This window comes from Oncorhynchus gorbuscha, linkage group LG05 (assembly GCF_021184085.1).
Source record: "Oncorhynchus gorbuscha isolate QuinsamMale2020 ecotype Even-year linkage group LG05, OgorEven_v1.0, whole genome shotgun sequence".
Lineage (NCBI taxonomy): Eukaryota > Metazoa > Chordata > Actinopteri > Salmoniformes > Salmonidae > Oncorhynchus > Oncorhynchus gorbuscha.
The window spans coordinates 19,755,735-19,781,085 of NC_060177.1; the positions used below are offsets into that span (position 1 = coordinate 19,755,735).

Genomic DNA, 25,351 nt, shown 5'->3' on the forward strand with positions numbered 1-25,351 from the left:
GTATTGGTGTAGGAAGTGGTTTTAAAATCTGTTCGTATGCCAGCTATTATCTATCATTTTAAAATTTAAAATAATGTAATTGAAACCATTATGACACATAGCTAACATAACAAAGTAAGTATAATAAGGCGTCAATACCAATGTCCTAAGTACGATTTGCATCGTCCAGTTGCAAGCTATTCAAGGTGTTGTAAACCCTAGCTACTACAGCTGAACGGAACTCACATATCCGAACACTTTTCCCCGAGAGTTTTTTTATGAAGATGCACCTGAGAATAGCTAGCTCGTAGCTGTCTTACGCTAGTACCTTCCAAGTTAGCTACACAAATAATTGTTTCGCAGTTCTCCACTTTGGAATTTGACAACTCTTCAACGTGGTTTCTTCTACTGAGTACTGTACTCTATTGTAAAAGGTGCTTTGGAGCCCACTTTGATTTGATTTACTGTGTAGTTGGCTAAGTAGCTAGCTATTTACTGTAGCTGGATAACTAGATAGAAATAACGGATCAATGATTTATATTTTCTGATACCTAGCTAGCTTAGCTAGAAATGTTAGCTACATATTGTAGCTCTCTAATACCATTCTTTATGCCATCCATAATTAGTGCTATTTATTGCATTAGCCACTAGCTAGAATATTATCTTACAAAGTTGCTGTGTGTTTGTCATGTCACTTTCATCATATGTCTGTCCCCTTCCAATTTTCTTCAGACCATGGCATGCCAGCATGTGTCTGCTTGTCCCACCTTGAGATCATCATGGAGAGTGGCTCTTGATGCTGCTTGTAGAGTCAGCCAGCCATGGAAGGGGAGTAGGTTGTCCTACTCTGGCTTTGCTCCCATGGAGCCTGGTCACCAGGACAGACTTAAAGATGACTCCACCATCTTGGCTGAACAGACACTGCACACACCTGTCATGCTTAAAGAAGTGCTCCGATGTTTAGATATTCAACCTGGCCAGGTAAGTCTTCTCTAATACGCTGTAAGTGTGTGTCAACCCACCTTTTCTTATTGAGCCCTTGATGGTTAAATATTCTATGGAACAGCAGGTAAGGTTTGTTGTGAATTTTGCCTGTTTTACCCCAATGAAGAATCATATGGAAATCTGCTTTCTTTGAAAGATTGTTCGTGGCCTAACTTTGTTTCTCAGTTCATAAGATGAGCTACTTCTCTTGAGAGGGCACATTAAGTCACCAGGATCCCACTACCTTGGCTTTCCCATACATACTACCAGGACAGATGGACATGAGTCAAAGGCCTTCTGTTTCTGGTGGGCAGTGCTGATGGAGACTTTATGGGCCCCCTGGGTGGCTGAGAGATGCTGCACGGACAGGGCAGGTGGGGGCCATGGGTCAACATCTTAGTCAGGCATTGTGCCACCGTAAGGCTGTTGGCAGGACATAGAGTGCTGTCTGCAACACTCCTGCCTGAACTTTAGCACCTCTTACTGTAACTCCTTCAATGTCCGCCCATTGGCCAACTGTCCCAATATAGCTTGCCAAGAGCTTGCCATTAAAAACAAGTGTTACATGGATTTTTTAAATGTAATTCTAGTCACTGCACATTGACAGGCCCTATCTAGGATGTAGCCTAGTTGCATATATATTACGGTATTGCTTGATAGAGTTTGTACTTCAACCCCAAATGCTGAAATAAATCATATTAAAAGCTGGAAGACCGGCAACGTAGAACAGTAATTAAAAGCTGTAATACTTTACATTAAAGCAGCAATCTGCTGTTTAAACAATAATAAAGTACACCCTGCCACTATTTTGGTAAAATGCTGAGGGATGGGGTTTGAAATATGTAACCACTTTCATATTCATAGACAGAGCTATGTATGGACTGACTATCCATGATGCAACATTTTGAGTTTTAACCATGTTTTGAGGCCATAGTTTTTTATAATTACAAACCAGTTTAGCCAATATTTTGGTTTCTGATGGGGTACGACAGTTGAACTAAGCTCTTGAGGAATGTATAAGGTATTCTTCAAGAATCAGTGGGTATACATAATTCATTTCGAAGTCCATGTGGGATGTGGTAGTCACAGATTGCCCATTTAAGTTGTGATTACTTGTGTATGATGCTGTAATTACACTCGTAGCAACATTGTCAAACCAGTATTCCAGTATATACACATTGGCATACTCAGTCCACTCCCCCTTACTCAAATACATTAGCAGAATGTTGTGGGTACTGCACACCCATCTTACCGTCTTCAACTTTCAGACTGAGACACTTGTGTGTGCAGGAAGTAGGCTAGCTGTGTAAATAGAAACTACATAAATACTAAGCCTACTTTGGCATGTTTGATTGAATCCAGCTCTTACTGTAATTTCTCTTTGACGGAGAATTCAAATGTGTCATGTTCAGACTGCTCGCTGAAACATTGCAACGACAATGGCAACTATTTATAAACTGTAATATAAGACCTCACAAACATGCGCTTAATAAATAAAATGTTTTTTCATTCATGTGGTCTATTAGGCTATATGTAATAGCAGCCTTGGTCAATGTATACATGTAAATAAACAGCTACCAGCACATGTAAACACTGAATCAGTCTTACAGTAGAAATTCTTATGGTAGAGATTCTCCATGTGAAATTCCCCACCATTTCTGTTAATGAACCAGTCAGGCAATCAGGTGTCTGCACTCTGTTTTCATCAGCTGTCCTGTAGAGCAGCTAGGTAGTGTAATCACAGACCCTGTTTGTTTAAGTGGGGGTTTCACTGACAAGTCAATGACTGGGAGGAAACCCACACTCCATGTTAGCCAAATACTCACTTAAATTACTAAACTGAGTCAGATTAATATTTTGATCTGCTATTGTAAAGCAATCAACCCTGCGTAGTTGCTCTTGTCAGGCTAAGCATAGTGTGTATGAATGGAGCACTTAGGGAGATGATGGGTATCTGAGAGCAAATGCTGTAATTACACCAAAGTGGGTAAATGACAATGTAGCCTTTCATGCCCCGCCGCTTCCCACGCATGAAGTCCAGCGCAGATATCTACACAGGTGGACTGTGATATTTCCCCACATTTCTCTCACACTGTCAGGGCTAGTAGTGATGCACATGCACAGCCCTTAAAATAATAAGTGATTATACTACTTACAGAAATGACGATAAGGTTGTGGGCTTAGGTCTTAATTGTGCGGATCAGTCTAGAGATAGTTGATAAGTCTAGAGATGGACCTTGTAAAACCTTTTTATACTCCAGAAATTAGCTTTATCTCAAGCAGCCACAGTGTTGCTCTCCTGCTGGCCTTCCTTCCCTGCCCATCAACCATAAATTACCCAAACTAGATTGGCCTCATTAACCACCAAATTAGCTCTCAAAAGATTACAGTTTGTACAATTTAATATTTTTCTATTCACCTTGAACATGAATGCGCTTAGCCAGCCGGATAACCATTTTAACCTAATTTTCTTCATCATCTTGATGCAATTGTAGCATTTGGCTAATTGAATAATGGGCAGTGTGAGGCCTAAAGGTAAACCGTGATGTGGGAGACGGCGGTCGGGGGCTTAGAGAAGGATATCCTTTCTCAGGCAGAATCAGGCTTTTCCTGACCTGGAGGTTATTACTTTACTCAAGACAGGAGGAGCTGGAGGATAGGGTATTTTATTTACGTGGAGGAACAGGATTTCTGGCTGCTTATTGCTATGAAAATGACTCCAATAAATCCAATTGAATCAAAGTAAGAAGGTGTCAGAAGATGACTAACACTAACAAAGTGCCACTAAGATTTTGAAATGGATGAATAGGATGGCCATATTTTAAAAGTCCACCTGATGTACGGTATCCCCCTTCTCTGTCACTCCTTTTGATACTTGCAAGTCATTAGTTTAATGACTGATCATAATACACTAGAGAAGGTAGTGTCAGTCAGCATCACCACATAATGTCAGGGCTGCTCCGTCAGCTAGGAACATACAGAGAGTATCCCTGTGTTCCTAGCCCATCAGTCAGTAATCATAAATCACTGTGGTATACCCTGGCTGATGATACAATTAGTCTTTTTTAATCGGGCTAAGTTAATAGCCTTGATGAAACCCCCAGCATCATCCCTGACACTCCCTTTGTTGTAACCTAATTGTTTGAATGAAACAATGAACAAAACTGTCTTGCACAAGTGTTCTCTGCAAGTGTAGAACATAGCTTTTATACAATATTTAAAAAGAAAGAATAAGTTTGAACTTTTCTCAGCAAGTTGAACCATTTATACAGCCCCCATTCACGACCTCCCCAATCACTCTAAGGAAAAGAGACATCTTTTCAAAATGTATGAACTAAAAGCCTGTCGCCCAGCCCCGGAACTCAATATTGTTGAGTGTTTTGTTTTTGTCAGGTCCACCCACGACCACTGCAATAGATTTTCTTCTCCAGCATCCCTCATTACCAGCCCACAGATGATAGTGGGTGAGTGTTTCTCCGTATGTGTGGTCCCACCCCACTTTCACACGCCCACTCACAGATGACATCCCGGTGGCTCCACGTGCAGGAAGTGATTTCTTTGTTTTTATGCTGTCAGGAATCCCCCGTCTTGTTGTTGTGGCTCTCGTCCCCTCCTTACCTCAGTGGTTTGCCCAGGCAGGTGAGAGTGAGGACAAGGTGTGGGGAATCCTTTTCTCTGGTGCCAGGATTGGGGACCTCCGCCAGGGCAGATTAATGAGCCGTCAACTGGGTGTCCAGGGAAAGATTCACTACTGCTTTAGCAGGGAAAACTAGGTGGCCACTGCAGTCTCACCACACTCCCCCTTGTGGAATTAAAATGGCCTCCCGTGTTACACCTTCTCCTTACCTGAATTTAAATACATAACAAGTACAATGTCCTTTTGTTTTAGTTCCAATGATATTTGTTAGCCAAATAATGAAATAACTTTTAGGAAATCAAAGCACCTTTATACTTTCTGCTGTCTGAAAAACAGGGAGACAGGAAAGTGTATGTGCTGAACTGCAGAGATTCAACTTACTCAGCATAAATAGTTTTTTAAATCTATAGTTCAATCTGTTAAATAAATAAGTGAAGAAATGGATGACCTAACTGGCTCTTATCCAGAGACTTTTGCAACTGTTTGTGGTTGCCTATGCATTTACATAAATAGATCCATTTACATAAAGGCTACCGCTGCTAAATCGTTGCCTCCACTCCAAAAAATATGATAAAACGTACATATTTGTTTACATGTTTCAGTGTAAACTTAAACGACTAAATCATATATAAAGTATGTAGAAAAGATAATGGCGCTATACAGTGGGGCAAAAAAGTATTTAGTCAGATACCAATTGTGCAAGTTCTCCCACTTAAAAAGATGAGAGAGGCCTGTAATTTTCATCATAGGTACACTTTAACTATGACAGACAAAATGAGAAGAAAAAAAATCCAGAAAATCACATTGTAGGATTTTTAATGAATTTATTTGCAAATTATGGTGGAGAATCATGTAGAATCAAGAAATGTCATGGCATGAGGCCCACATTGATTTTGTTATAATGTTTGAGTCACTCAGATGGCTTATGCTGTGTACTCATGCTATGGCAAAATATGTAACATTGCAGGAAACTAGCTTTAAAACTGACTTTAAAACCATGCCAATGACAGTTTTGGAAGTGGGTCATGACATGACACCTACCATCTCGGATTGTTCTGAAATAGTTTTCGTAGTTAGAAACAGATAATACATTCCTGCAACATTATTTTGTTGAAATATAATTTAATCTCTGATAAATTAAGCTAATTAAATTGCTCCCAAATTGGCAATTTTTAATTTATAGGATTCATATACTATTCAATAAATTCCTAACATCTGATTTGAACCAAACTTTTTTCTAACGGGGTAACAAGGAATCCAAATAAATAGTCAAAAGCCACCCACGGACCCCCTGCACCTCACGCCAATCCCACCCTAACAACCAGTATACAGAATCTTATCAGTTTCTAACAACAGAAACAATTTCAGAACAATCTGAGATGTTGGGAGTCGAAATCTTCTTTCTTGTGCTTTTTGAAGTAGAAGGACCTCAATATTAGGAACACCTTCCCATTTCCCTTAGAACAGCCTCAATTTGTTGATGTTTTGTACAAGGTGTCAAAAGCGTTCCAATGCTTCCCATAGACAAAGGATGTCCTTTGGGTGGTGGACCATTCTTGACACACGGGAAACTGAGTGTGAAAAATCCAGCAGCGTTGCAGTTCTTGACACAAACCAATGCGCCCTTTCATCTACTACCATACCCCGTTCAAAAGTACCTCAATATTTTGTCTTGCTCATTCACCCTCTCTATGGCGCACACACCCAATCCATTTCTCAATTGTCTCAAGGATTAAAAATCCTTCTTTAACCTGTCTCCCCCCCTTCATCTACACCGATTGACGTGGCTTTCACAGGTGACATCAATAAGGGATCATAGCTTTCAGCTGGGTTCCCCTGATCCGTTAGTTGATGTCATGGAAAGAGCAGGTGTTCATAATGTTTTGTACACTCTGTGTATGTACAAGAGCAGGGGGTTAACTGTCCCCCAAGGGTAAAATTGGGGCCCCCTGTGGGCCACGGCCAATTTTTTTTTCTTCTCACTCCTCCATTGTTTTTCGGAGCACAGTGTAGTGAAAGAGGAGGCGGTTGAATAATTGATCCTTGTAATTAAACACTCCGGCTAGGGACGCCGGGGCTGATTGACGGCCAGATATTAAGCCCTTGTCTCGTAAGGTTGCAAGTATAGTCTGAGGTTATCAGTGGCCAGCAGAGTCTCTCTCCCTCCCTGGCTCATTACTTTCATGAGTAGACCATTTCATAGTGGTGATGGGGGCGTGGTGTGAAAGAGAGTCTGGGACTTCATTAGTGAAATGGGGTGCCTGAGTCTATAGAGCAGCAGGTGGTTCAGCATTGCTGAGCAGACAACCCCCTTGTGGGTGCTCCACCGGACTGTCATGTTGAGCTACTTTAACCCTTTCATCTTACACAGTCTGCGGCTTTAGTTTAATTTAGATACATGTACATCAATGTACTGTACATGCAAACTATTAGTGGCACAAGTCCATAATGTGTGAATATAGCCGTTTTTATCATCACACCCAAACGTATCCTTGTGCCAGTTTGTTTAGTTGCTTACATTACAAATGAGAACATTACTGTGTGCAGAAGGTGCTTGTTTGTCAACAGGTTCCATGAATTTGACTTCAGTTATTGATATCTTGAGATCAAAATGTACAGTTGAATATCTGCCTTGATGGTTACTCATGTTGTCAATAATGAGGATGATATTTATACTAATGATAAAAATGTCAGGAGAGAGAGCATAAGGAACAGAATAGAGAGGAGGCTGCCTGTAGAAGGATCTCAGAAAGCTGCACCTGAAATCCAGTTTTAATAACTATTATTTGCGTACTTGCTCACAGTCATACAATATTGCTAAAAGTGGGAAAAGTAAACAAAGCAAAGCCTTTCCAAGACACGAGAGCAATGTTATTACAGAGGGTTTTATTACAATATTTACATTTGCGCCTGGTGTGTGAGCGTGGGTATGCTAATCAGATGTATGCCCCGTGGACAGCTGGATTGAGATGATGACTCATCCCTGCAACATGTCCTTGATTGGGGTTTGAATGAGGGCTAAAAAACTGCATTATTTGAATGAGGATTTCTCTTAAATGTATTACAGTAGATCTCCATAATGAAACTGTTTCCTGAAAAAGTACATCTCCAGCTATGTTTGTGAATTTAATGTTATCATTATGTCCACGAATATTTCCTTTATTAGTTATTATTATCTTTGGGGTGAGGGGGAGTATGGGGTTCAGTGTACCCCTATATTTATTTAGCAGCGGCATACGACCGCTGCCAAATCATTGCCCAACTGCACATTAAAAAACATATCTAAATGTATTTATTATAATAAAAAAAGTCTGCTGAGACATGCTTTTAAAATCAGATTGACAAGTTATAAGAAGTTACATATCTTCCTCATATTGTCATCAGAACCTTCAAGGTTTCTCAGCCGATCTGATGCTAGCTAGCTTGTAATCCTGGAAGTGTAGGCAACCCATAGAGATGGATAGAGGACTCTAGTACCCAAAAGCATGTTTTAGATTAGACAGTGCCATTGAGGACTTTCACCATTCTGAAGTAGTCAACTGGTTGGGACTTCCTATGGGTTAAGGAAGGATCACATAATTCCATCCAGGTCACCAGAAGGGATCAGCCAATGAATTATACACGTGAGCAAACATTCCACATTCCATGCAGGTGGCAGTAAATTGCCAACCTTGGCATCATACCTGTACAAATAACACACTGCAGGTAGCCGTATGGACCCTTTCAGTTTGTTTACCAACTCATAAAATAGTAGTAGAAGAAGAAAATGTACTACTTCAAAATGGTGATGGCCTCAATTCATCTGACCATGCTCTCACAGATGCCATAATGGGACAGATACAATGTTTCGTCCTCTATCTATCTCTGAGCCACCCCTATGAATAGATGTATGTAATAATTTTTAGCTATGATACAGTAAAGTTACGGCAGATGAATTATTTTTGGGGTTAATATTAGGGATGTAACTATTTACCGATACGCATCGGTCCCCAATTCAAATGTTTAAGATAGAAGTGCATCGGTCTGCGGACCCCAAACCGATCCAAATGTAGCATGCATCAGTCAGACCAGTCAGAATTGCGTTTCTTTCTACCTTCTTTCTACGTCTCATTTTTTGTGATAACTGATGTCTACTTCAGTGTCGAACTGCATGTAATTGCCATTGAGCTACAAGTAGTTTTGCATGCCCAACAACCCCAGGCAATATCAGTAGCCGAGACACAACTTTCATCTGGCTATACCTACTGAATGGGGCTTACAATAGACTTTATTTTGGATTGTTCAGGATTTGCTTTAAACAATCAGTGTATATATTAATTTGAACTAATGGGAAACAGCCTCAGATTTAATTGAAGTGCAGTAGTTAGCCCATCACCTGATGTGACAAGTCCTCAAAGTATGTACCCCTTTTCATTTATTGTTGCAAGTATGCTCATGCCACCATGGATCCCCCCTAGTGGTTTTGTGTTTATTTTTGACAGCCGTGTAGGGGGGGGGGGCAGCAGCTAACAATGCATCGATCCAATAAATGCATTCATAAGTAATGGGGCCTGTGTATAGTGCATACACAGGTCATAGAGGTTTGGTAGGCATATGGAACAATTGTAGTGCTTTGTAATACAGCGCTGGAAATTAAACTAACTCTCTTGTCTGAGGCAAGTTCAGAGGGGGCGAGTTGAGAAGCCTGTCATTTTGTCTTGTTTCGTTTTGTGACCCTCCCTATCATACAGGACATGTCAAACATCGTGGCACTGTAATCATCATTGGTTATTGATGTACAATTCAACATTTTAAACTCATCACTGATGTAAAACATTTCATGAAATTGCCAGAAAATCCAGTTGAACTGATTGTTGACTTATTGTTGACATGTAGTCATTTTGGCATGACCTTCAGTCTACAGTGATATGTATAGCATACTTTAGACCAGACTGACTTTGTCTCATTTACACAGTTAGCCCAATTCAAATATTTGATTTTGTTCCTTTGACCAATCACAGCAGATCCTTTTCAGAGCTGATTTGATTGGTTCAAAGACCAATTTAGTGAAACAAAATATCACAATTGAGCTACCTGTCTAAATGCAGCCCATGCCATCTAAATCAGTCTTTGCCAACTCTGGTCCTCATGTACCCCAACAGTACACATTTTTGTTTTAGCCCGGACAAACGCACCTCTTTCAGCTCATCTGGGGCTTGATGATTAGTTGACCAGTTGTATCGGGTGTGCTTGTCCAGGGCTACAATAAAAATGTGTTGTGTTATGGGTACTGGAGTTGGGAAACACTTCTCTACGTGACTGTCTACTGAGTGGATAGTACTTGAATGATGGTTGAGTGTTTGATCAACGTACATCACTCTTGCCTATTTATCATAATTTTCCTGTACTTGTGTCTTGTTAGTTCTCTAAGCATCAGCCATCAGCCATCAGCAGCGACACAGCTCACTATCTCATGGGAATGAACTAATTGATTAATTGAATACATGACTAATTTATTTATGTAAAATATAGCTAAAAATAAGGAATCACTCCACTGTTAGTGATATAAGAAAACATTTGTAAATTTCATGATGACCAGGGAGACCATTTCCTGAGAGAAAAGACATTTCACTTAGCAATGTTAAAAAGTACTGCTGAAGGTGAATTTTTATAAACATGAATTTTTCACATTCAATAAAACCCCCTGAAAAGATTATAGCAGGGATTTGGTCAATCTGCATTGGGCGTTAATATAACAATATGTTAACAATATTTTATCTGCAATACAAACACAATGTTTCTGATACAAATTCAATATCAAGTAGGAGCTCAATCCAAGGCTTTTAAACCTCATGGCCACACAACGATACGATACAGCATCGATACTAATGGCAACAATTTAATATGTTGAATTTATCTCCTAACTCATAAGGTCATATGCATTCACTATGCACATGATTGTGTAACGTTAAATAATGGTTTTCCAGTGCTGTAAATGTTCTACACTGAGCCCATTGAAAGTAGGATTATACTGCGGTGTTGGTTCCTGCTCAGGCTGCTTAGTGGCCCAGGGTTCAGGTGGGGTAGGATGCATTACTCCTTGTGGTGCTGAATTACACCTGCATCTAGTCAGCTGTGGAAAAAATCAAATATATATATATATATATATATTCTCACCCTGGCAAAACCAGAATGAAAGGCTATGTGGTTAAAGCAGTCTTCACCAGCAGAAGTTAGTCCTCATAAATGATGTCCCACAAACCCAAATGGTTGCGTCATGAAAGATGTGATATTTGATATGCAGATATAGCTGCAAAATCTAGGACTGCCCAAGCCAAAGTAGAACATTTTGGGTTTCCAACATTGTCACTTTGAGCCTTGAACATTAACAAGCGACTAATCTCTCAGTTAGCATATATTGTTGTCTAACAGAAATTGGGGCAACCAGACTAGTACCAGTTATGAATGGTGTACTCTACACACATATTGTCTTAGCTTGTACGAAACAGGCTCATAGAGCTCCCTGTATGCACTGTGATGGTTGCTTATTGTTAGTTGGGTAGGTCATCTGTTTGCATTGTATCTGTGTCATAGTACAAGCACACTCAATGCAGCTCAAACAGCCCCAGAATAAACACTGGGCTAGTGAAGGGAAGTGAAGTGCCACATATTTGGCTTGCAGGTAGGGTTGAGTTGGCTCTGTCATTCCCAGGATGATTCTGCTGTTATTGTTATTGGGGAAACATTGGTATGGGGTAGTGAAGAGTAGGTGCTGCAGGGCTTTTAACACTTTCAACAAGCAGTCTTCAGTCTGATTTCATGCATAGTCACTTTATCCCTACCTAAATGTACAAATGACCTTGATGACCTATACCCCCGCACATTGACTCAGTACCGGTACCCCCTGTATACATCCTCATTATTATTTTATTGTTACTTTTTATACTTTTTTTTACTTGAGTTTATTTAGTAAATATTTTCTTAACTCTATTTCTTGAACTGCATTATCGGTTAAGGTTGTAAGTAAGCATTTCACGGGAAGGTTTTTGTATTGTATTCTGAGCATGTGAAAAATAACATTTGATTTGATGTGCCTGCCAGCTAAGTATTAGAAATCTACATTTGTACTATAATTGTAATATGGTTTGATATGTTTTGACAACTTCAAGTCTGTTTCAAAGAAAGTTCATATTCAAACATGCCTGTAAGCTGGAATACCCAGAATCTGTCACAATAATATTTTCTGAGACGTTTTTTTGTATTTTTAGTTGTCCAATAACCCTTAAAGCACTAGCCTGGAAGGGAGGCAGGTAGCCTTGCGGTTAAGGCCAGTAACCAACTGCTCCCCGGGCGCCAATGACGTCGATTAAGGCAACCCCCTTCTCCTCTCTGATTCAAAGGGGTTGGGTTTAATGTGAAAGACACATGCCGGTTGAATGCATTCGGTTGTGCAACTGACTAGGTATCCCCCTTTCCGTTTCATTAATTGGAGCTAGACCAATTCACTGCTCCCATACAAACAAACAAATAAGAGCCTTGGAGGGGAAGACCAGGTATCTGAACACATGCACTCTCCCCCACTGTTCAACTCCTACCCTGTGCACATAGCTTCGACCTAAACCTGCTTCTTGATTGGGTCTTGAACAGTTTCTCCCTTAATAATACTGATACTAAGTAGTATAATCTTGATGATAAGTTGCCTACGTTTTTCAGATTTATTTTTCAAATGTTCATTCATACCTTGACACCTTGTCTTCTGTTTTATGGCAGCATAGGCATATATTTTGTTTGTCATTTATCAAACTCCGATATAAACAGCCTCATTAATATTTGTTTACTCATTAGATTACTCAGCTTTTCCAATGGTTTTCTTTGGTAGAACTTTGGAAAGCGTATTTAGTACAACACCTAGACTATAGCTTGTTTTCCTTGCAAAGTAATTATACTACAGTTATATTGGGGTTAGTGCTTGCTCCAGAAACTATACTGAACAAAAATATAAATGCAACATGTTAACTGTTGGTCCCATGTTTCATGAGCTGAAATAAAAGATCCCAGACATTTTCCAGATGCCCAAAAAGCTTATTTCAAATCAAATCAAAGTTTGTCACATGCTCCGAATACAACAGGTGTAGACCTTAAAGTGAAAAGCTTTCTTACAAGCCCTAACCAATAGTGCAATTTTTAAGTTAAAAATAGGTATTAGGTAAGCAATAGATAAGTAAAGAAATACAAAATAAAAAGAAAACAGTGAAAATAACAGTAGCAAGGCTATATACAGGTGGTACCGGTACAGAGTTAATATGTACAGGTAGGCATAGTTAAAGTGACTATGCATAGATGATAAACAGAGAGTAGCAGCAGCATAAAATTCTTTGCACAAATTGGTTTACATCCCTGTTAGTGAGCATTTCTGCTTTGCCAAAATAATCCATTCACCTGACAGGTTTAGCATATCGGCTGAATAAACAGCATGATCATTACACAGCTGCACCTTGTGCTGGGGACAATAAAATGCCACTCTAAAATGTGCAGTTTTGTCACACAACACAATGCCACAGATGTCTCAGGTTTTGAGGGAGCATGCAATTGGTATGCTGACTGCAGGAATGTCCACTAGAACTGTTTCCAGATAATTTAATGTTAATCTCTCTACCATAACCTGCCTCCAAAGTCGGTTTAGAGAATTTGGCAGTCTGTCCAACCGGTCTCACAAACACAGACCACTGGTATGGTGTTGTGTGGGCGCGCGGTTTGCTGATGTCAATGTTGTGAACAGAGTGCTCCATGGTGGTGGTGGGGTTATGGTATGGGCAGGCTTAAACTACAGACAATGAGCGCAATTGCATTTTATCTATGGCAATTTGAACGCACAGAGATACTGCAATGATATCCTGAGGCCCATTTCCAGGCCATTAATCCTCCGCCATCACCATGTTTCAGTATGATATTGCACGGCTCCATGTCGCAAGGAGATGTACACAATTTCTGGAAGCTGAAAGTGTCCGAGCTCTTCCATGGCCTGCATACTCACCAGACATGTCACACATTGAGCATGTTTGGGGTGTTTTGGATTGACATGTACGACAGCATGTTCCAGTTCCTGCCAATATCCAGAAACTTCAAACAGCCGTTGAAGTGAGTGGGACAACGCAGGTATCTGTGAGCAATCTGTATTCCAACTAATGTGAAATCCATAGATGAGGGCCTAATTCATTTATTTTGATTTGACTGATTTCCTTATATAAACTGTAACTCAGTAAAATCTTTGAAGTTGTTGATTGTTGCCTTTTATTTTATTTTTCAGTATAAGTGCGCTGATGAAAATTGAAAAGCTCAACTGCCCATCTATTGTTCAAAGGAGCTTCACTACGAAGGCTGTTTACTGTGGATCAATGCTTTCTTTGTGGCTTTAACATATCAGGCCCACAACACTCTTTTCCGTCCTACTCCTCATCCTTGATTATTCTGCCCAGTCCCATAGCACGTCCAGGAATGCCAACCTCTGCATATTATTGCCAACATTGAATTATGTGCCATTTACAACTGTACCATACAAAACATATACAACGCAAAACAAAGATAATAGATTAAAATCTGAGGATGTTTTGGTGCCTTAATGACTTTCAGGGGTTTCTAAGGCTTAAAAAGTGAAAATTCTCTTGTGTTTCGATAGTGTCTGAGAGGTTGAACTAGAAAAGCTGTGCACTTAGTAGGCTACACACCACCCCCTTTCTAACAGCTAGATGTATACAAAATAGCAAGCTTTGGACTGGTGATAATTCCTGTCTTCAAATTGCCTGGGGCATCCACTTTATCAGGAAATCTTTAAACCGTTGCAGTACATGATGAAGGATGGCACAGTCTCTCAACCCATCCAACACTCCCTGCCCCCAATTCTATTTCTTTCATCGGTTATTGTGAAAGCAGCCTTCAACTACCAGAAGCATCTCTTCATATGCCTCTAGATCTTTTTTCTTCTTTGAGTACTCTTTCACTGGGAGGTCTTCATTTAGCTTGATGCCACACTTGACACATACTAATGGACATGACCCTGTTCTTCTTTTGTCTTCCTTTAGTACCATAAAATTCACCTTCGGGAGGGAAGCCATTTCTCCTTCTGCTTCTTTACATTTTGTGAATATACAGTAGTTACATGATTCTACCCCTGAACCCCCTCCTTTCAATTTGGTTTCATTTGGGCTATAAATAGTTTGCATTGTTTCCTTTGCACGCCGTGTTGACAATACTGTTACACTCTCTCATCCATTTGACAAAGTGGAGTCTTTTAAAATGGGCACCAACTGACCGCATAGTAATTTTGAAAAGATCCGCTGTATCATGTTTGACCCTGTTTTTGTTTTGTTCTTGTTGAAATGAATTAAGAAGAGCTTTTTGGCATTGCCATTTCTTTTAAATCCTTCCCCTCATCCCCCAACTTCTGGAGCTTTTCTTATCTCTATAGTGGGAAGAAATATTTCAAATGAATGGCAATCAAAATATTTTGGTGCAATATTAAGCTACGCCCCTAGTTCAAGTTTTATAATATATTTTTTTGTTATTCTCAGTTCCACCCCCTCCCAGAGACAGCAGGCATGACTAACATCCTTTCTGTACCTCAAAACTATGGCTTGGATTCAGCCTACTCATCAAATTTCACTCTCGTTAGACTTTCTTTTTTTTTCTTCAAATCAACACTTCCTTCAGTCGAGTGATGTCTGCGTACATCTGTCGACACTTTTTCACAAGCCTTTTTATTTTAAATGTTTTATCTTAAATGATTTATCTATCTGCATATTATTTGATGGTGATGTTATAAATGAGTAAGTCCAAATTTATTTGGAAATAAGAGGTGCTGGTGAATCACTAACCTACAGGGCAAAATCTGTCTAGAATTCTGGGTATGGGGTGATGACTCATCCACACACTTAGAAGAGTTTGTTCCTTCTCCTTAACCTGGAACATTCAAATAACTCATTACCTGCTGCCATTCATTGCCTCCAGACTAGATTGCCACCATATTGGACTTTTACCTGTGAAACATTTTGGCTTGTATTTGACAGGAAAAAAGTACTCTTCACATCAGATATAGCTCAGACATTTGTTTAGCAATGTATTTTGCTGACAAGTTCAGTATGTGATTCATTGCAGTCTATTTTAACGGTAGAATTAAGGGCTTCATATACAGGCTCCTCCTTATTTTTCCATCCACCACTGTATCTGTTAAGGCAGTCTCAGGGCACCTACCGTGGGAGGCAGGGTTGACAGGGGCTTTATGAAGAGGATGCTCGGACAGGAGTTGTCGATGGCATTTGTAACATCTAGAAACATCTTTGGGGGCGTTGATGGAGAGAGAAGATTTATCTCCCAATTCCCTCTGTCCTCCTCCACTCAGTGTGGCTTGGGGACACGACGTGGTAGCCTCATGATCTGTAAAACAGCAAGTGATTGTAGGATCATTAAAGAGTTGATCACCCGAATGAGACAATTAATAAGCCATGAATTTATGACAGAATTGGTTGCCATAAAAAAAACGGAATCCTTTGTTTGTTCTCGCCCAATGTCCTGTGATTCAGAGAATGATGATATAGGCCAATGTGGTTTGATGTTAGGCTAGATTTAAGGGAAATGCAAATTAGTTTAAAATACACTAGATCCCTCACCCTAAGCCCTAAAGTAATTAATATTGATTTGATTATGTTGAGTCCATCTAATAATGAGAAAATTATTAAGTGCAAATATATATATATTTTTTAATGCAGCTTGAATAGCCTATGTGGTAGCTATTTTCCTTGCTAGCAAAGGGCGAAAGAAGGTAGAGCTCGTCCACTGACTGTGTGCTAGGTAGAACTGACTGAAACATTGGACAGCTAATTTCACCTCTGGGTCCCGGGGACAGTTCCTCTTGCACACTAAGTCCATTTCTTTCTTCCAATTAATTGCAGCATTGCCACAAAAATGGAAGAGGCAAGTAGAAGGGGAAACAAGTAAGGAACTTGTATGTCGGCTCTGTATTAAAGAACATAAATGTTTTAAGAAAAGTATGATAAATAAAAACATATACCAATTTAATTTAAGGACCAGAGAACTGACGGCTGTGCCATATAGATTGCAAAGTAGTTGGGAAGAGATTTGCGATGTACCCATTCCATGGCACATAGTTTATGAATTCATACGCAAAACCGCCGGATTCAGTTTTTCAATTTTAAATTACTATACAAAATTCTTGCTTCCAATAGAATGTCATACAGTGGGGCAAAAAATGATTTAGTCAGCCACCAATTGTGCAAGTTCTCCTACTTAAAAAGATAAGAGAGGCCTGTAATTTTCATCATAGGTACACTTCAACTATGACACATTGTAGGATTTTAAATGAATTTATTTGCAAATTATGGTGGGAAAAAAGTATTTGGTCAATAACAAAAGTTTATCTCAATACTTTGTTATATACCCTTTGTTGGCAATGACAGAGGTCAAACGTTTTCTGTAAGTCTTCACAAGGTTTTCACACACTGTTGCTGGTATTTTGGCCCATTCCTCCATGTAGATCTCCTCTAGAACAGTGATGTTTTGGGGCTGTTGCTGGGCAACACAGACTTTCAACTCCCTCCAAAGATTTTCTATGGGGTTGAGATCTGGAGACTGGCTAGACCACTCCAGGACCTTGAAATGCTTCTTACGAAGCCACTCCTTCGTTGCCCGGGTGGTGTGTTTGGGATCATTGTCATGCTGAAAGACCCAGCCACGTTTCATCTTCAATGCCCTTGCTGATGGAAGGAGGTTTTCACTCAAAATCTCACGATACATTGCCCCATTCATTCTTTCCTTTACATGGATCAGTCGTCCTGGTCCCTTTGCAGAAAAACAGCCCCAAAGCATGATGTTTCCAACCACATGCTTCACAGTAGGTATGGTGTTCTTTGGATGCAACTCAGCATTTTTTGTCCTCCAAACACGACAAGTTGAGTTTTTACCAAAAAGTTATATTTTGGTTTAATCTGACCATATGACATTCTCCCAATCTTCTTCTGGATCATCCAAATGCTCTCTAGCAAACTTCAGACGGGCCTGGATATGTACTGGCTTAAGCAGGGGACACGTCTGGCACTGCAGGATTTGAGTCCCTGGCGGCGTAGTGTGTTACTGATGGTAGGCTTTGTTACTTTGGTCCCAGCTCTCTGCAGGTCATTCACTAGGTCCCCCCATGTGGTTCTGGGATTTTTGCTCATCGTTCTTGTGATCATTTTGACCCCACGGGGTGAGATCTTGCGTGGAGCCCCAGATCGAGGGAGATTGTCAGTGGTCTTGTATGTCTTCCATTTCCTAATAATTGCTACCACAGTTGATTTCTTCAAACCAAGCTGCTTACCTATTGCATATTCAGTCTTCCCAGCCTGGTGCAGGTCTCCAATTTTGTTTCTGGTGTCCTTTGACAGCTCTTTGGTCCTGGCCATAGTGGAATTTGGAGTGTGACTGTTTGAGGTTGTGGACAGTTGTCTTTTATACTGATAACAAGTTCAAACAGGTGCCATTAATACAGGTAACGAGTGGAGGACAGAGGAGCCCCTTAAAGAAGTTACAGGTCTGTGAGAGCCAGAAATCTTGCTTGTTTGTAGGTGACCAAATATTTATTTTCCACCATAATTTGCTAATTAATTAATTAAAAATCCTACAATGTGATTTTCTGGATTTTTTTCTTCTCATTTTATCTGTCATAGTTGAAGTGTACCCATGATGAAAATTACAGGCCTCATCTTTTTAAGTGGGAGATCTTGCACAATTGGTGGCTGACTAAATACTTTTTTGCCCCACTGTATATATACAATCTTCCCAGCTCTGCAGATTCTGCTGTAAGAGTAATTAGATAATTTAGTTGGCTTTTGTCCATATGTAGCTCGTTTTTGGTCACAGGTCCAGGAATGGCTGAAGAATTGCAACATTTGCCTCGAACTAACGCTGCAGATAGCAATACTGGGTGATTTGAAAAGCCATAGTTAATCAATCAAAAATATAATCATTATTTTAGCAAAAAAATATATTTTTAATTTACAATCTGTAGAAGCTATGCAAATAGAAAGGTTCAATAATTTAGTGAAGCATCACTGCAGAGTTGAACAATATATGGCAAATAGAAATCCAAAATGGATGATGTTGAGAGATAGATGTGAGAGGTTGAATGGAGCTGAAGGGTGGAACTAATGGCAAGATAAACCATGTAAAACATACGGGGTCTGTCAAATGTATATAGGTTCAGAACTTTTGTGAAATAGCACAGTTACAAATAGAAATCCAACTGGATGGACATCAGAAATAGAGGAAGGAGTAAAAACAAACTAAATATAACTATTGTAAAAATAGATTGTCTGTCTGTAAAATGTGTATAAGATGTATAAACTGAAGGTAGAAGCCTAAGTGATTATCGGTTTAAGTACATTTCTGGAAAATCACAAAAAAATCTATAAATTTTTTTTATTGTAGTTTTGCAATTGATTTGCATGAAATTGATTTTTTACATGCTGACTTGTTGGACTGAAAAACCTGTCTTCAAAAGGCAGTTACGATTTTGTGAACATCGTGATGGGTCTAATCTCTCGTAACAGACATTCATATAAATATGAAGATAGAGTTAACTAGCTACCTGGTGAGAGATGTGCTAATGGGTTCCGAGGTTAGGATGGGTCAGATCTCTAGTATGGCAGCCATTGGCCGGACTCTCCACAGAGGGGTTATAGTAGGGTACTAAAGACTGTGTGCTCTGGGCCTCTGAATCTTTCCTGATGGAATTCAGCTGCTAATGTTTTCATTTGTTTAGGAAATATTCCCTAAACCTACTCAGACAGGGTGGTTATAGTAACAAATGTTTTGGCTCATGCAGTTCTGTCTTGTCCTTGCTAGCTTAAAAGCTTTCTCCAAAATAAATCTTTACTTAAAATCTCTAGAGGTTTGAATGGACAAAGAATATTTGTATTTGTTGTAACTCTTCTGCATTCCATTAACAAAAGGGAGATTACCTCTACATACAGCAAGGTAGTCGAAGACGGCCCTCTTGCCATCTCATTTTTTGTCAGGTGACACACACACACACACACACACACACACACACACACACACACACACACACACACACACACACACACACACACACACACACACACACACACACACACACACACACACACACACACACACACACACACACACACACACACACACACACACACACACACACACACACACACACACACACAGAGGGAAGTTTTTCAGGTAGGTCTATTCAAAGCCTGTAGAGACAGTTGAGGCAAGAGACCACATGTGTCTTGGCCACGAACAGCAATGAAGCCGATCAACATAATAACCTCAGTCTTGACAGAGTAATTGCTAGAAGTTTTCTTGTCTGTGAGATATTCACCTCTCATTTGCCTTTTGTGTTGCTGCTGTTCAAGCCTTGGTGTATGATGCCTAGACAATTATTTGTTTTATGATGTAGCTTGCTATTTCTTTTCTGTAACATTTTAAACTTCCACTTGGTTTGTATTGGATTCCGTTAAGAGTTTCTGTGACATGTTTTTTATATAGTAAGTTATCCTAGTGGGAAAGAGTCTGACCTTGATTAATAATGTGAAATACTGATACATCTTGTGCTACAAAGGTCCATACGGTATATTAGTGCAAGTTCTTCAGCGTGGCTCTGGCTTGCCTGTTCTGAAGCAGACCTATTTTAAATGAAGTGTGAACTCTGTTTCACTGTGCAAAGTTGTAAATTATATGTGCACCTGGAGCAACAGAACTTGGTTTAAAGTAAAGGGAAAGTGGGATACCTAGTCAGTTGTACAACTGAAATGCATTCAACTGAAATGTGTCTTCTGCATTTAACCCAGCCCTCCTGTATCAGAGAGGTATGGCGTGCTGCCTTAATCGACATCCACATCATTGCTGCCCAAGGAGCAGTTGTTGTTGGGGGTTAACTGCCTTGCTCAGGGGCAAAACAAGCAATTTTTACCTTGTTGGTTCTGGGATTCGATCCAGCAACCTTTTGGTTACTGGCCCATACCTGCCAGGCTACCTGCCAATTGGCTTGTCCAGATACTGTACATCTTTTTTTCGGTATGATGTTTTATTCCCTCCCTGGGTTCGGCCCAGACTTATTATAATTCCTGAACAGGTGTGCAGCGAGAAATACTGATTTAGCACTAAGATGTTTTTTATTTTGTGAGATCTGCACGTGTCTGTGATGAGAGGGAAATGTTGACCCTAATAAACAAAACATCTTGTTCTGTAAAGCACATTGACCTTATTCCAAGATTGTATCACCAGTCTTCAAGATTCAGTGTAAATGTAGATGTTTAACAGTTCTTTACAGCTTTTTAATAGCCTTAACCAGTAAGTGCCAGTTGGCTGCCTGCCTTCCGTGCAATTGAGTGAATCCATGGGCAATGGCTATACAGGAGACACTTCTGCTTCTCAACCATAAAGCCATCCAGTCGATGACAACTGCCCTCACCCCCATCACATTCTGCACCTTTATTAGCCATTGAAGACACTGAGTGCCCTACATAAAATACAAACACTCCATCACAAGATTGACAAATTTATGTATACTTAATCTTGCTCTGAACTTTGAGTGACGGGGGAAATGCAAACCCACTCCCCCATCCCTGTCATGGCAACAGATGCGACAAGGAAAGCGATCCTGTACCAGTGGATCGGTCTCCCTAATGGTCTGTCTGTTAGTGTAACACGATATTTAAAAACTCTCCTCAATGACATTTTAGATCCCTCATTGTAACTGACCCGGGCTGGGGAGTCACAAGTAGGATTTTCGTGAGTCCTCTGCCATCTCTCAGGTTCCTGTCCCCTTTTCCTAATGAACTGAAGAGGGAGATTATCGAGATGTGGCCTTTTTTTCCATATAGCCAGACTGTCATATGTATGCATGAACTAAATCACTAATAAACTCGATATGTAAAACCATTTTATAAAATGCAAGGGCATCCCTGAAGGATTTTCATATAGGCTATTGTGTAACTTTACCCTTTAGCAGTATCTAACTTTTCTCCCCTGTTTCTGTTAGGATGTTGAGCACAAAACGTGTTTAGAGGAATGCAGTGAGGTGACTGTGCCCAACTGCCCTGCAAGCTACAGTACCACTGCCTTGTAGTTTCAAAGCCCAACTGCTCTGCAAGCTACAGTACCAATGCCTTGTAGTTTCAATTCCCAACTACCCTACAAACTACCACTGCCTTGTAGGTTCAATGCCCAACTGCCCTGCAAACTACCACTGCCTTGTAGGTTCAATGCCCAACTGCCCTGCAAACTACCACTGCCTTGTAGGTTCAATGCCCAACTGCCCTGCAAACTACCACTGCCTTGTAGGTTCAATGCCCAACTACCCTGCAAACTACCACTGCCTTGTAGGTTCAATGCCCAACTGCGACAATTGGTGCGCTCCTGACTCTCCTGTTCCCTCTGCTGGAAAAGGCAGATATTACATCCCTTAATTAGTGGACATGCATGCAACTGTATATTGATGATCATTCACAAGGCTAAGGTTCAAGATGCATGTCTCACCTGTTATGATTGCTTTACCTTTCCTCCTGCCTTGTCAAATCAGATTACAACCTCATCATTAACATATGTTCATCTAAGACAGGGGTGTCAAACTAATTTTGTCTCGGTGGCCGTCTCCAATCTTTAACCGGGGTCTTTGGGGGCGCCGCACTGAATATTGGTTATATTTCCTCGCCGTCAAAACTTGCATAGTTTTTGAACATTTCTATACTCTTCGACTGTGCAGCTTTAATTCTGGTGATTATTAGTGAGCTGGACAGTCAAGAAACTGTTTAAATGTAGGTCCATTATCATTTCTACACATTTTGATTTGGTTTTAGTCATTTTAAAGTATACTGAACAAAAATATAAACTCACAACAATTTCAAATATGTTACTGAGTTGCAGTTCATATAAGGAAATCAGTCATTATGCCTTTATCTATGGATTTCACATGACTAGGAATACAGATATGCATCTGTTGGTCACAGATACCTTTAAAAAAGGTAGGGGCGTGGATTAGAAAACCAGTCAGTATCTGGTGTGACCACCATTTGCCTCATGCAGTTTGACACGTCTTCTTCGCATAGAGTTGATCAGGCTGTTGCTTGTGGCCTGTGGTACGGTGTCCCACTCCTCTTCAATGGCTGTGCGAAGTTGCTGGATATTGGCGGGAACTGGAACACGTTGTCGTACATATCGATCCAGTGCATCCCATGTCTGGTGAGTATGCAGGCCATGGAAGAATTGGGACATTTTCAACTTCACGGAATTGTGTCCGATCCTTGCAACATGGGGTTGTGCATTATCATGCTGAATGAATGGCATGACAATGGGCCTCAGGATCTTGTCACGGTATCTCTGTGCATTCAAATTGCCATCAATAAAATGCAATTGTGTTGTCTGTAGATTATGCTTGCCTATACTATAACCCCACCACCACCGTAGGGAACTCTGTTCACAACGTTGACATCAGCAATCCGCTCACTCACACTATGCCACGCACGTGGTCTGTGTTTGTGAGGCCGGTTGGACAGACTTCCAATTTCCCTAAAACGACATTGAAAGCAGCTTATGGTAGAGAAAAGAACATAATTTTATCTGGCAACAGCTCTGGTAGACATTCCTGCAGTCAGCATGCCAATTGCACGCTCCCTCAAAACTTGAGACATCTGTGGCATTGTGTTGTGTGACAAAACTGCACATTTTAGAGTGGCCTTTTATTGGCCCCATCACTTGGTGCAGCTGTGTAATGATCATGCAGTTTAATCAGCTTCTTTATATCTTTCCCCTCCTGCCTGATCCAGCATGTCTTGGTCCAGGCAGACTTGGCTAGAGCACTACAGACACCCCTCTGTATGTATGCGAATGATTTGATCCAACTTCAGTGTCAATCGTCATTGCAAATGCCAAGCCCATTATAGCCAAATCCTTCAGGGAGTTGTTTGGTCCGTCTGGTTGCCGAGATGGCAGGTTGTTTAAAGGGGAAGGATCACATAAAATGATGGCCTCTGTAGATGTTACACAAGGCATTCTTATTTGAGGCTTTTTCTCTTTTTCTTTTTCAAAACAGATGTCGTGTTCTAAAAATACATCACAGAGGAGAGTTGTGGGTAAACAAATGAAAATACCCTCCAATGACACTGCTGGATCTGGTAGACTTGTTGCATTGCATGCTCCTTCCCGTAGTAGGATATATTTCCATTTGTCACATGAGGTTTAACACATAGGCAGGGTTTTTTTCTGGATCAAAATGGGGCTTAGGTATGTGGGGGGTGACAATGGGCTTGGCCATTGGTGCGCCGCCGACCAGATTTTTTTGCGACACTTCTCTTGGCCACAGAGACAAAATGTTGCTTTTTTTAAAGCCATTTTTTTTTAATTCTACAAATTTTGCAATGGAGAATTATTTGCATTTTTAAAATCCAGTTTTCTGAAATTCTATACATTTTGGCATGGCTTATGCTATCTGAGAAACTCAAACATAACCAAATCCTGCCATGATAAAAATACTCCTGAATTTATACATTTTTGATTCTCCTTGACTGTGCCTTTTTTGTTGTTGTTGGTCGATAGTTCTCAAAGATGATCTTATTAAAAAATATATAGGTCAATTTTATTTTCTACGTAGTGTATATCTGGTTTTAGTCGATGTAGTGTACACTGAAAACGTTTTACAATTCCCCCCAAAATTGGACTGTGGGGTGTATTTGGTGCCGAAGCTTGAAAGGTCCCATGTGTTCACACGCCTAATCCTCAATGAGCAGTCATGGTGGTGGTGATCTTCCCATCATACATCTAAAGCATGGATTAAAAATGTAATAGATTATCTGTTCATGCCCAGAGGCAGTCCTTGTTATCCTAGACTGGGCTAGGAGACATCATGATTGTCTAGACTGGAGTGGGTTGTGCTGTGATTACATTAACAGGTTTACTAGCTTCAGGTTAACACTGTATTAGAAGGCATTTAAAAAAAAAGTTTTTATTAGTTGATGCTCATAGGTGGATTCCTCCTTATCTACCTCTGATTCCAATACTGCCACAAAGCCTAGTAAGCCTACACTGTTTATGATCACTTTCGACTTACTACTTTAGCAATCCACATCACCTAGGCAGGATCAGCATTGTTGCTTCGATGGCCACAGTTCTAAAGATTTAGGAGGCTTGAGCTGAGCTGAGGTGGAGTTGATGAGATTGGATCCTCTGCTTGCCCCAATAGAAGACTAGTTTTCCATTTTTTGTTGTTGTACGATTTTATTTTTAACAATACAAAACATCAATTTACAAACGACAACATACAAACTCACACAAACATCCACAACATCACCCTGCCCAGACCCACCTGCTCATGCGCCCGTATCACTCTCCACCACATGGCCTCAAACGGCACCATTTTGTTTCTCTCCGTCGCCCACACACTTAAAAAATGTAGATAATAGAGCATTTGACCTTTCCATTGTGTTAATGATGCAGGATTGGCTGATTTCCAGTTTTTAAGTACATGTTTTTTCAAGATGATTGATGAAAGTATTGCCCAACCCATTGGGTATCTTACTGCACCCTCAAATGCCATGTCTTGACATATGCAGACAAACAGATTAAAAGTACATTTACATTGTAATACTTCTGACCGCCAACTTTCTAACTCCTCCCATAACTTTTGGATTTTTAAGCAATAAGGCCTGAAGGGGTGTGGTATATGACCAATATACCATAGCCAAGAGC

General features: G+C 40.3%; 1 protein-coding gene across 3 annotated transcripts in view; it reads left to right on the forward strand.

Moving 5' to 3' along the window:
* The window catches only part of mettl15 (methyltransferase like 15), a 60,780-nt gene continuing 35,429 nt past the window's right edge, over positions 1–25,351 (forward strand). The window contains exons 1-2 of one of the 3 annotated variants that reach the window (XM_046349183.1): positions 1–114; positions 712–960. In XM_046349183.1, coding sequence (XP_046205139.1) covers positions 715–960 — 246 coding nt within the window. In that variant the 5' untranslated portion in view covers positions 1–114; positions 712–714. Of the gene's footprint in view, positions 115–144; positions 414–711; positions 961–25,351 lie in introns of those variants that run through there. The other 2 variants (XM_046349184.1, XM_046349182.1) reach the window with 2 other exon arrangements.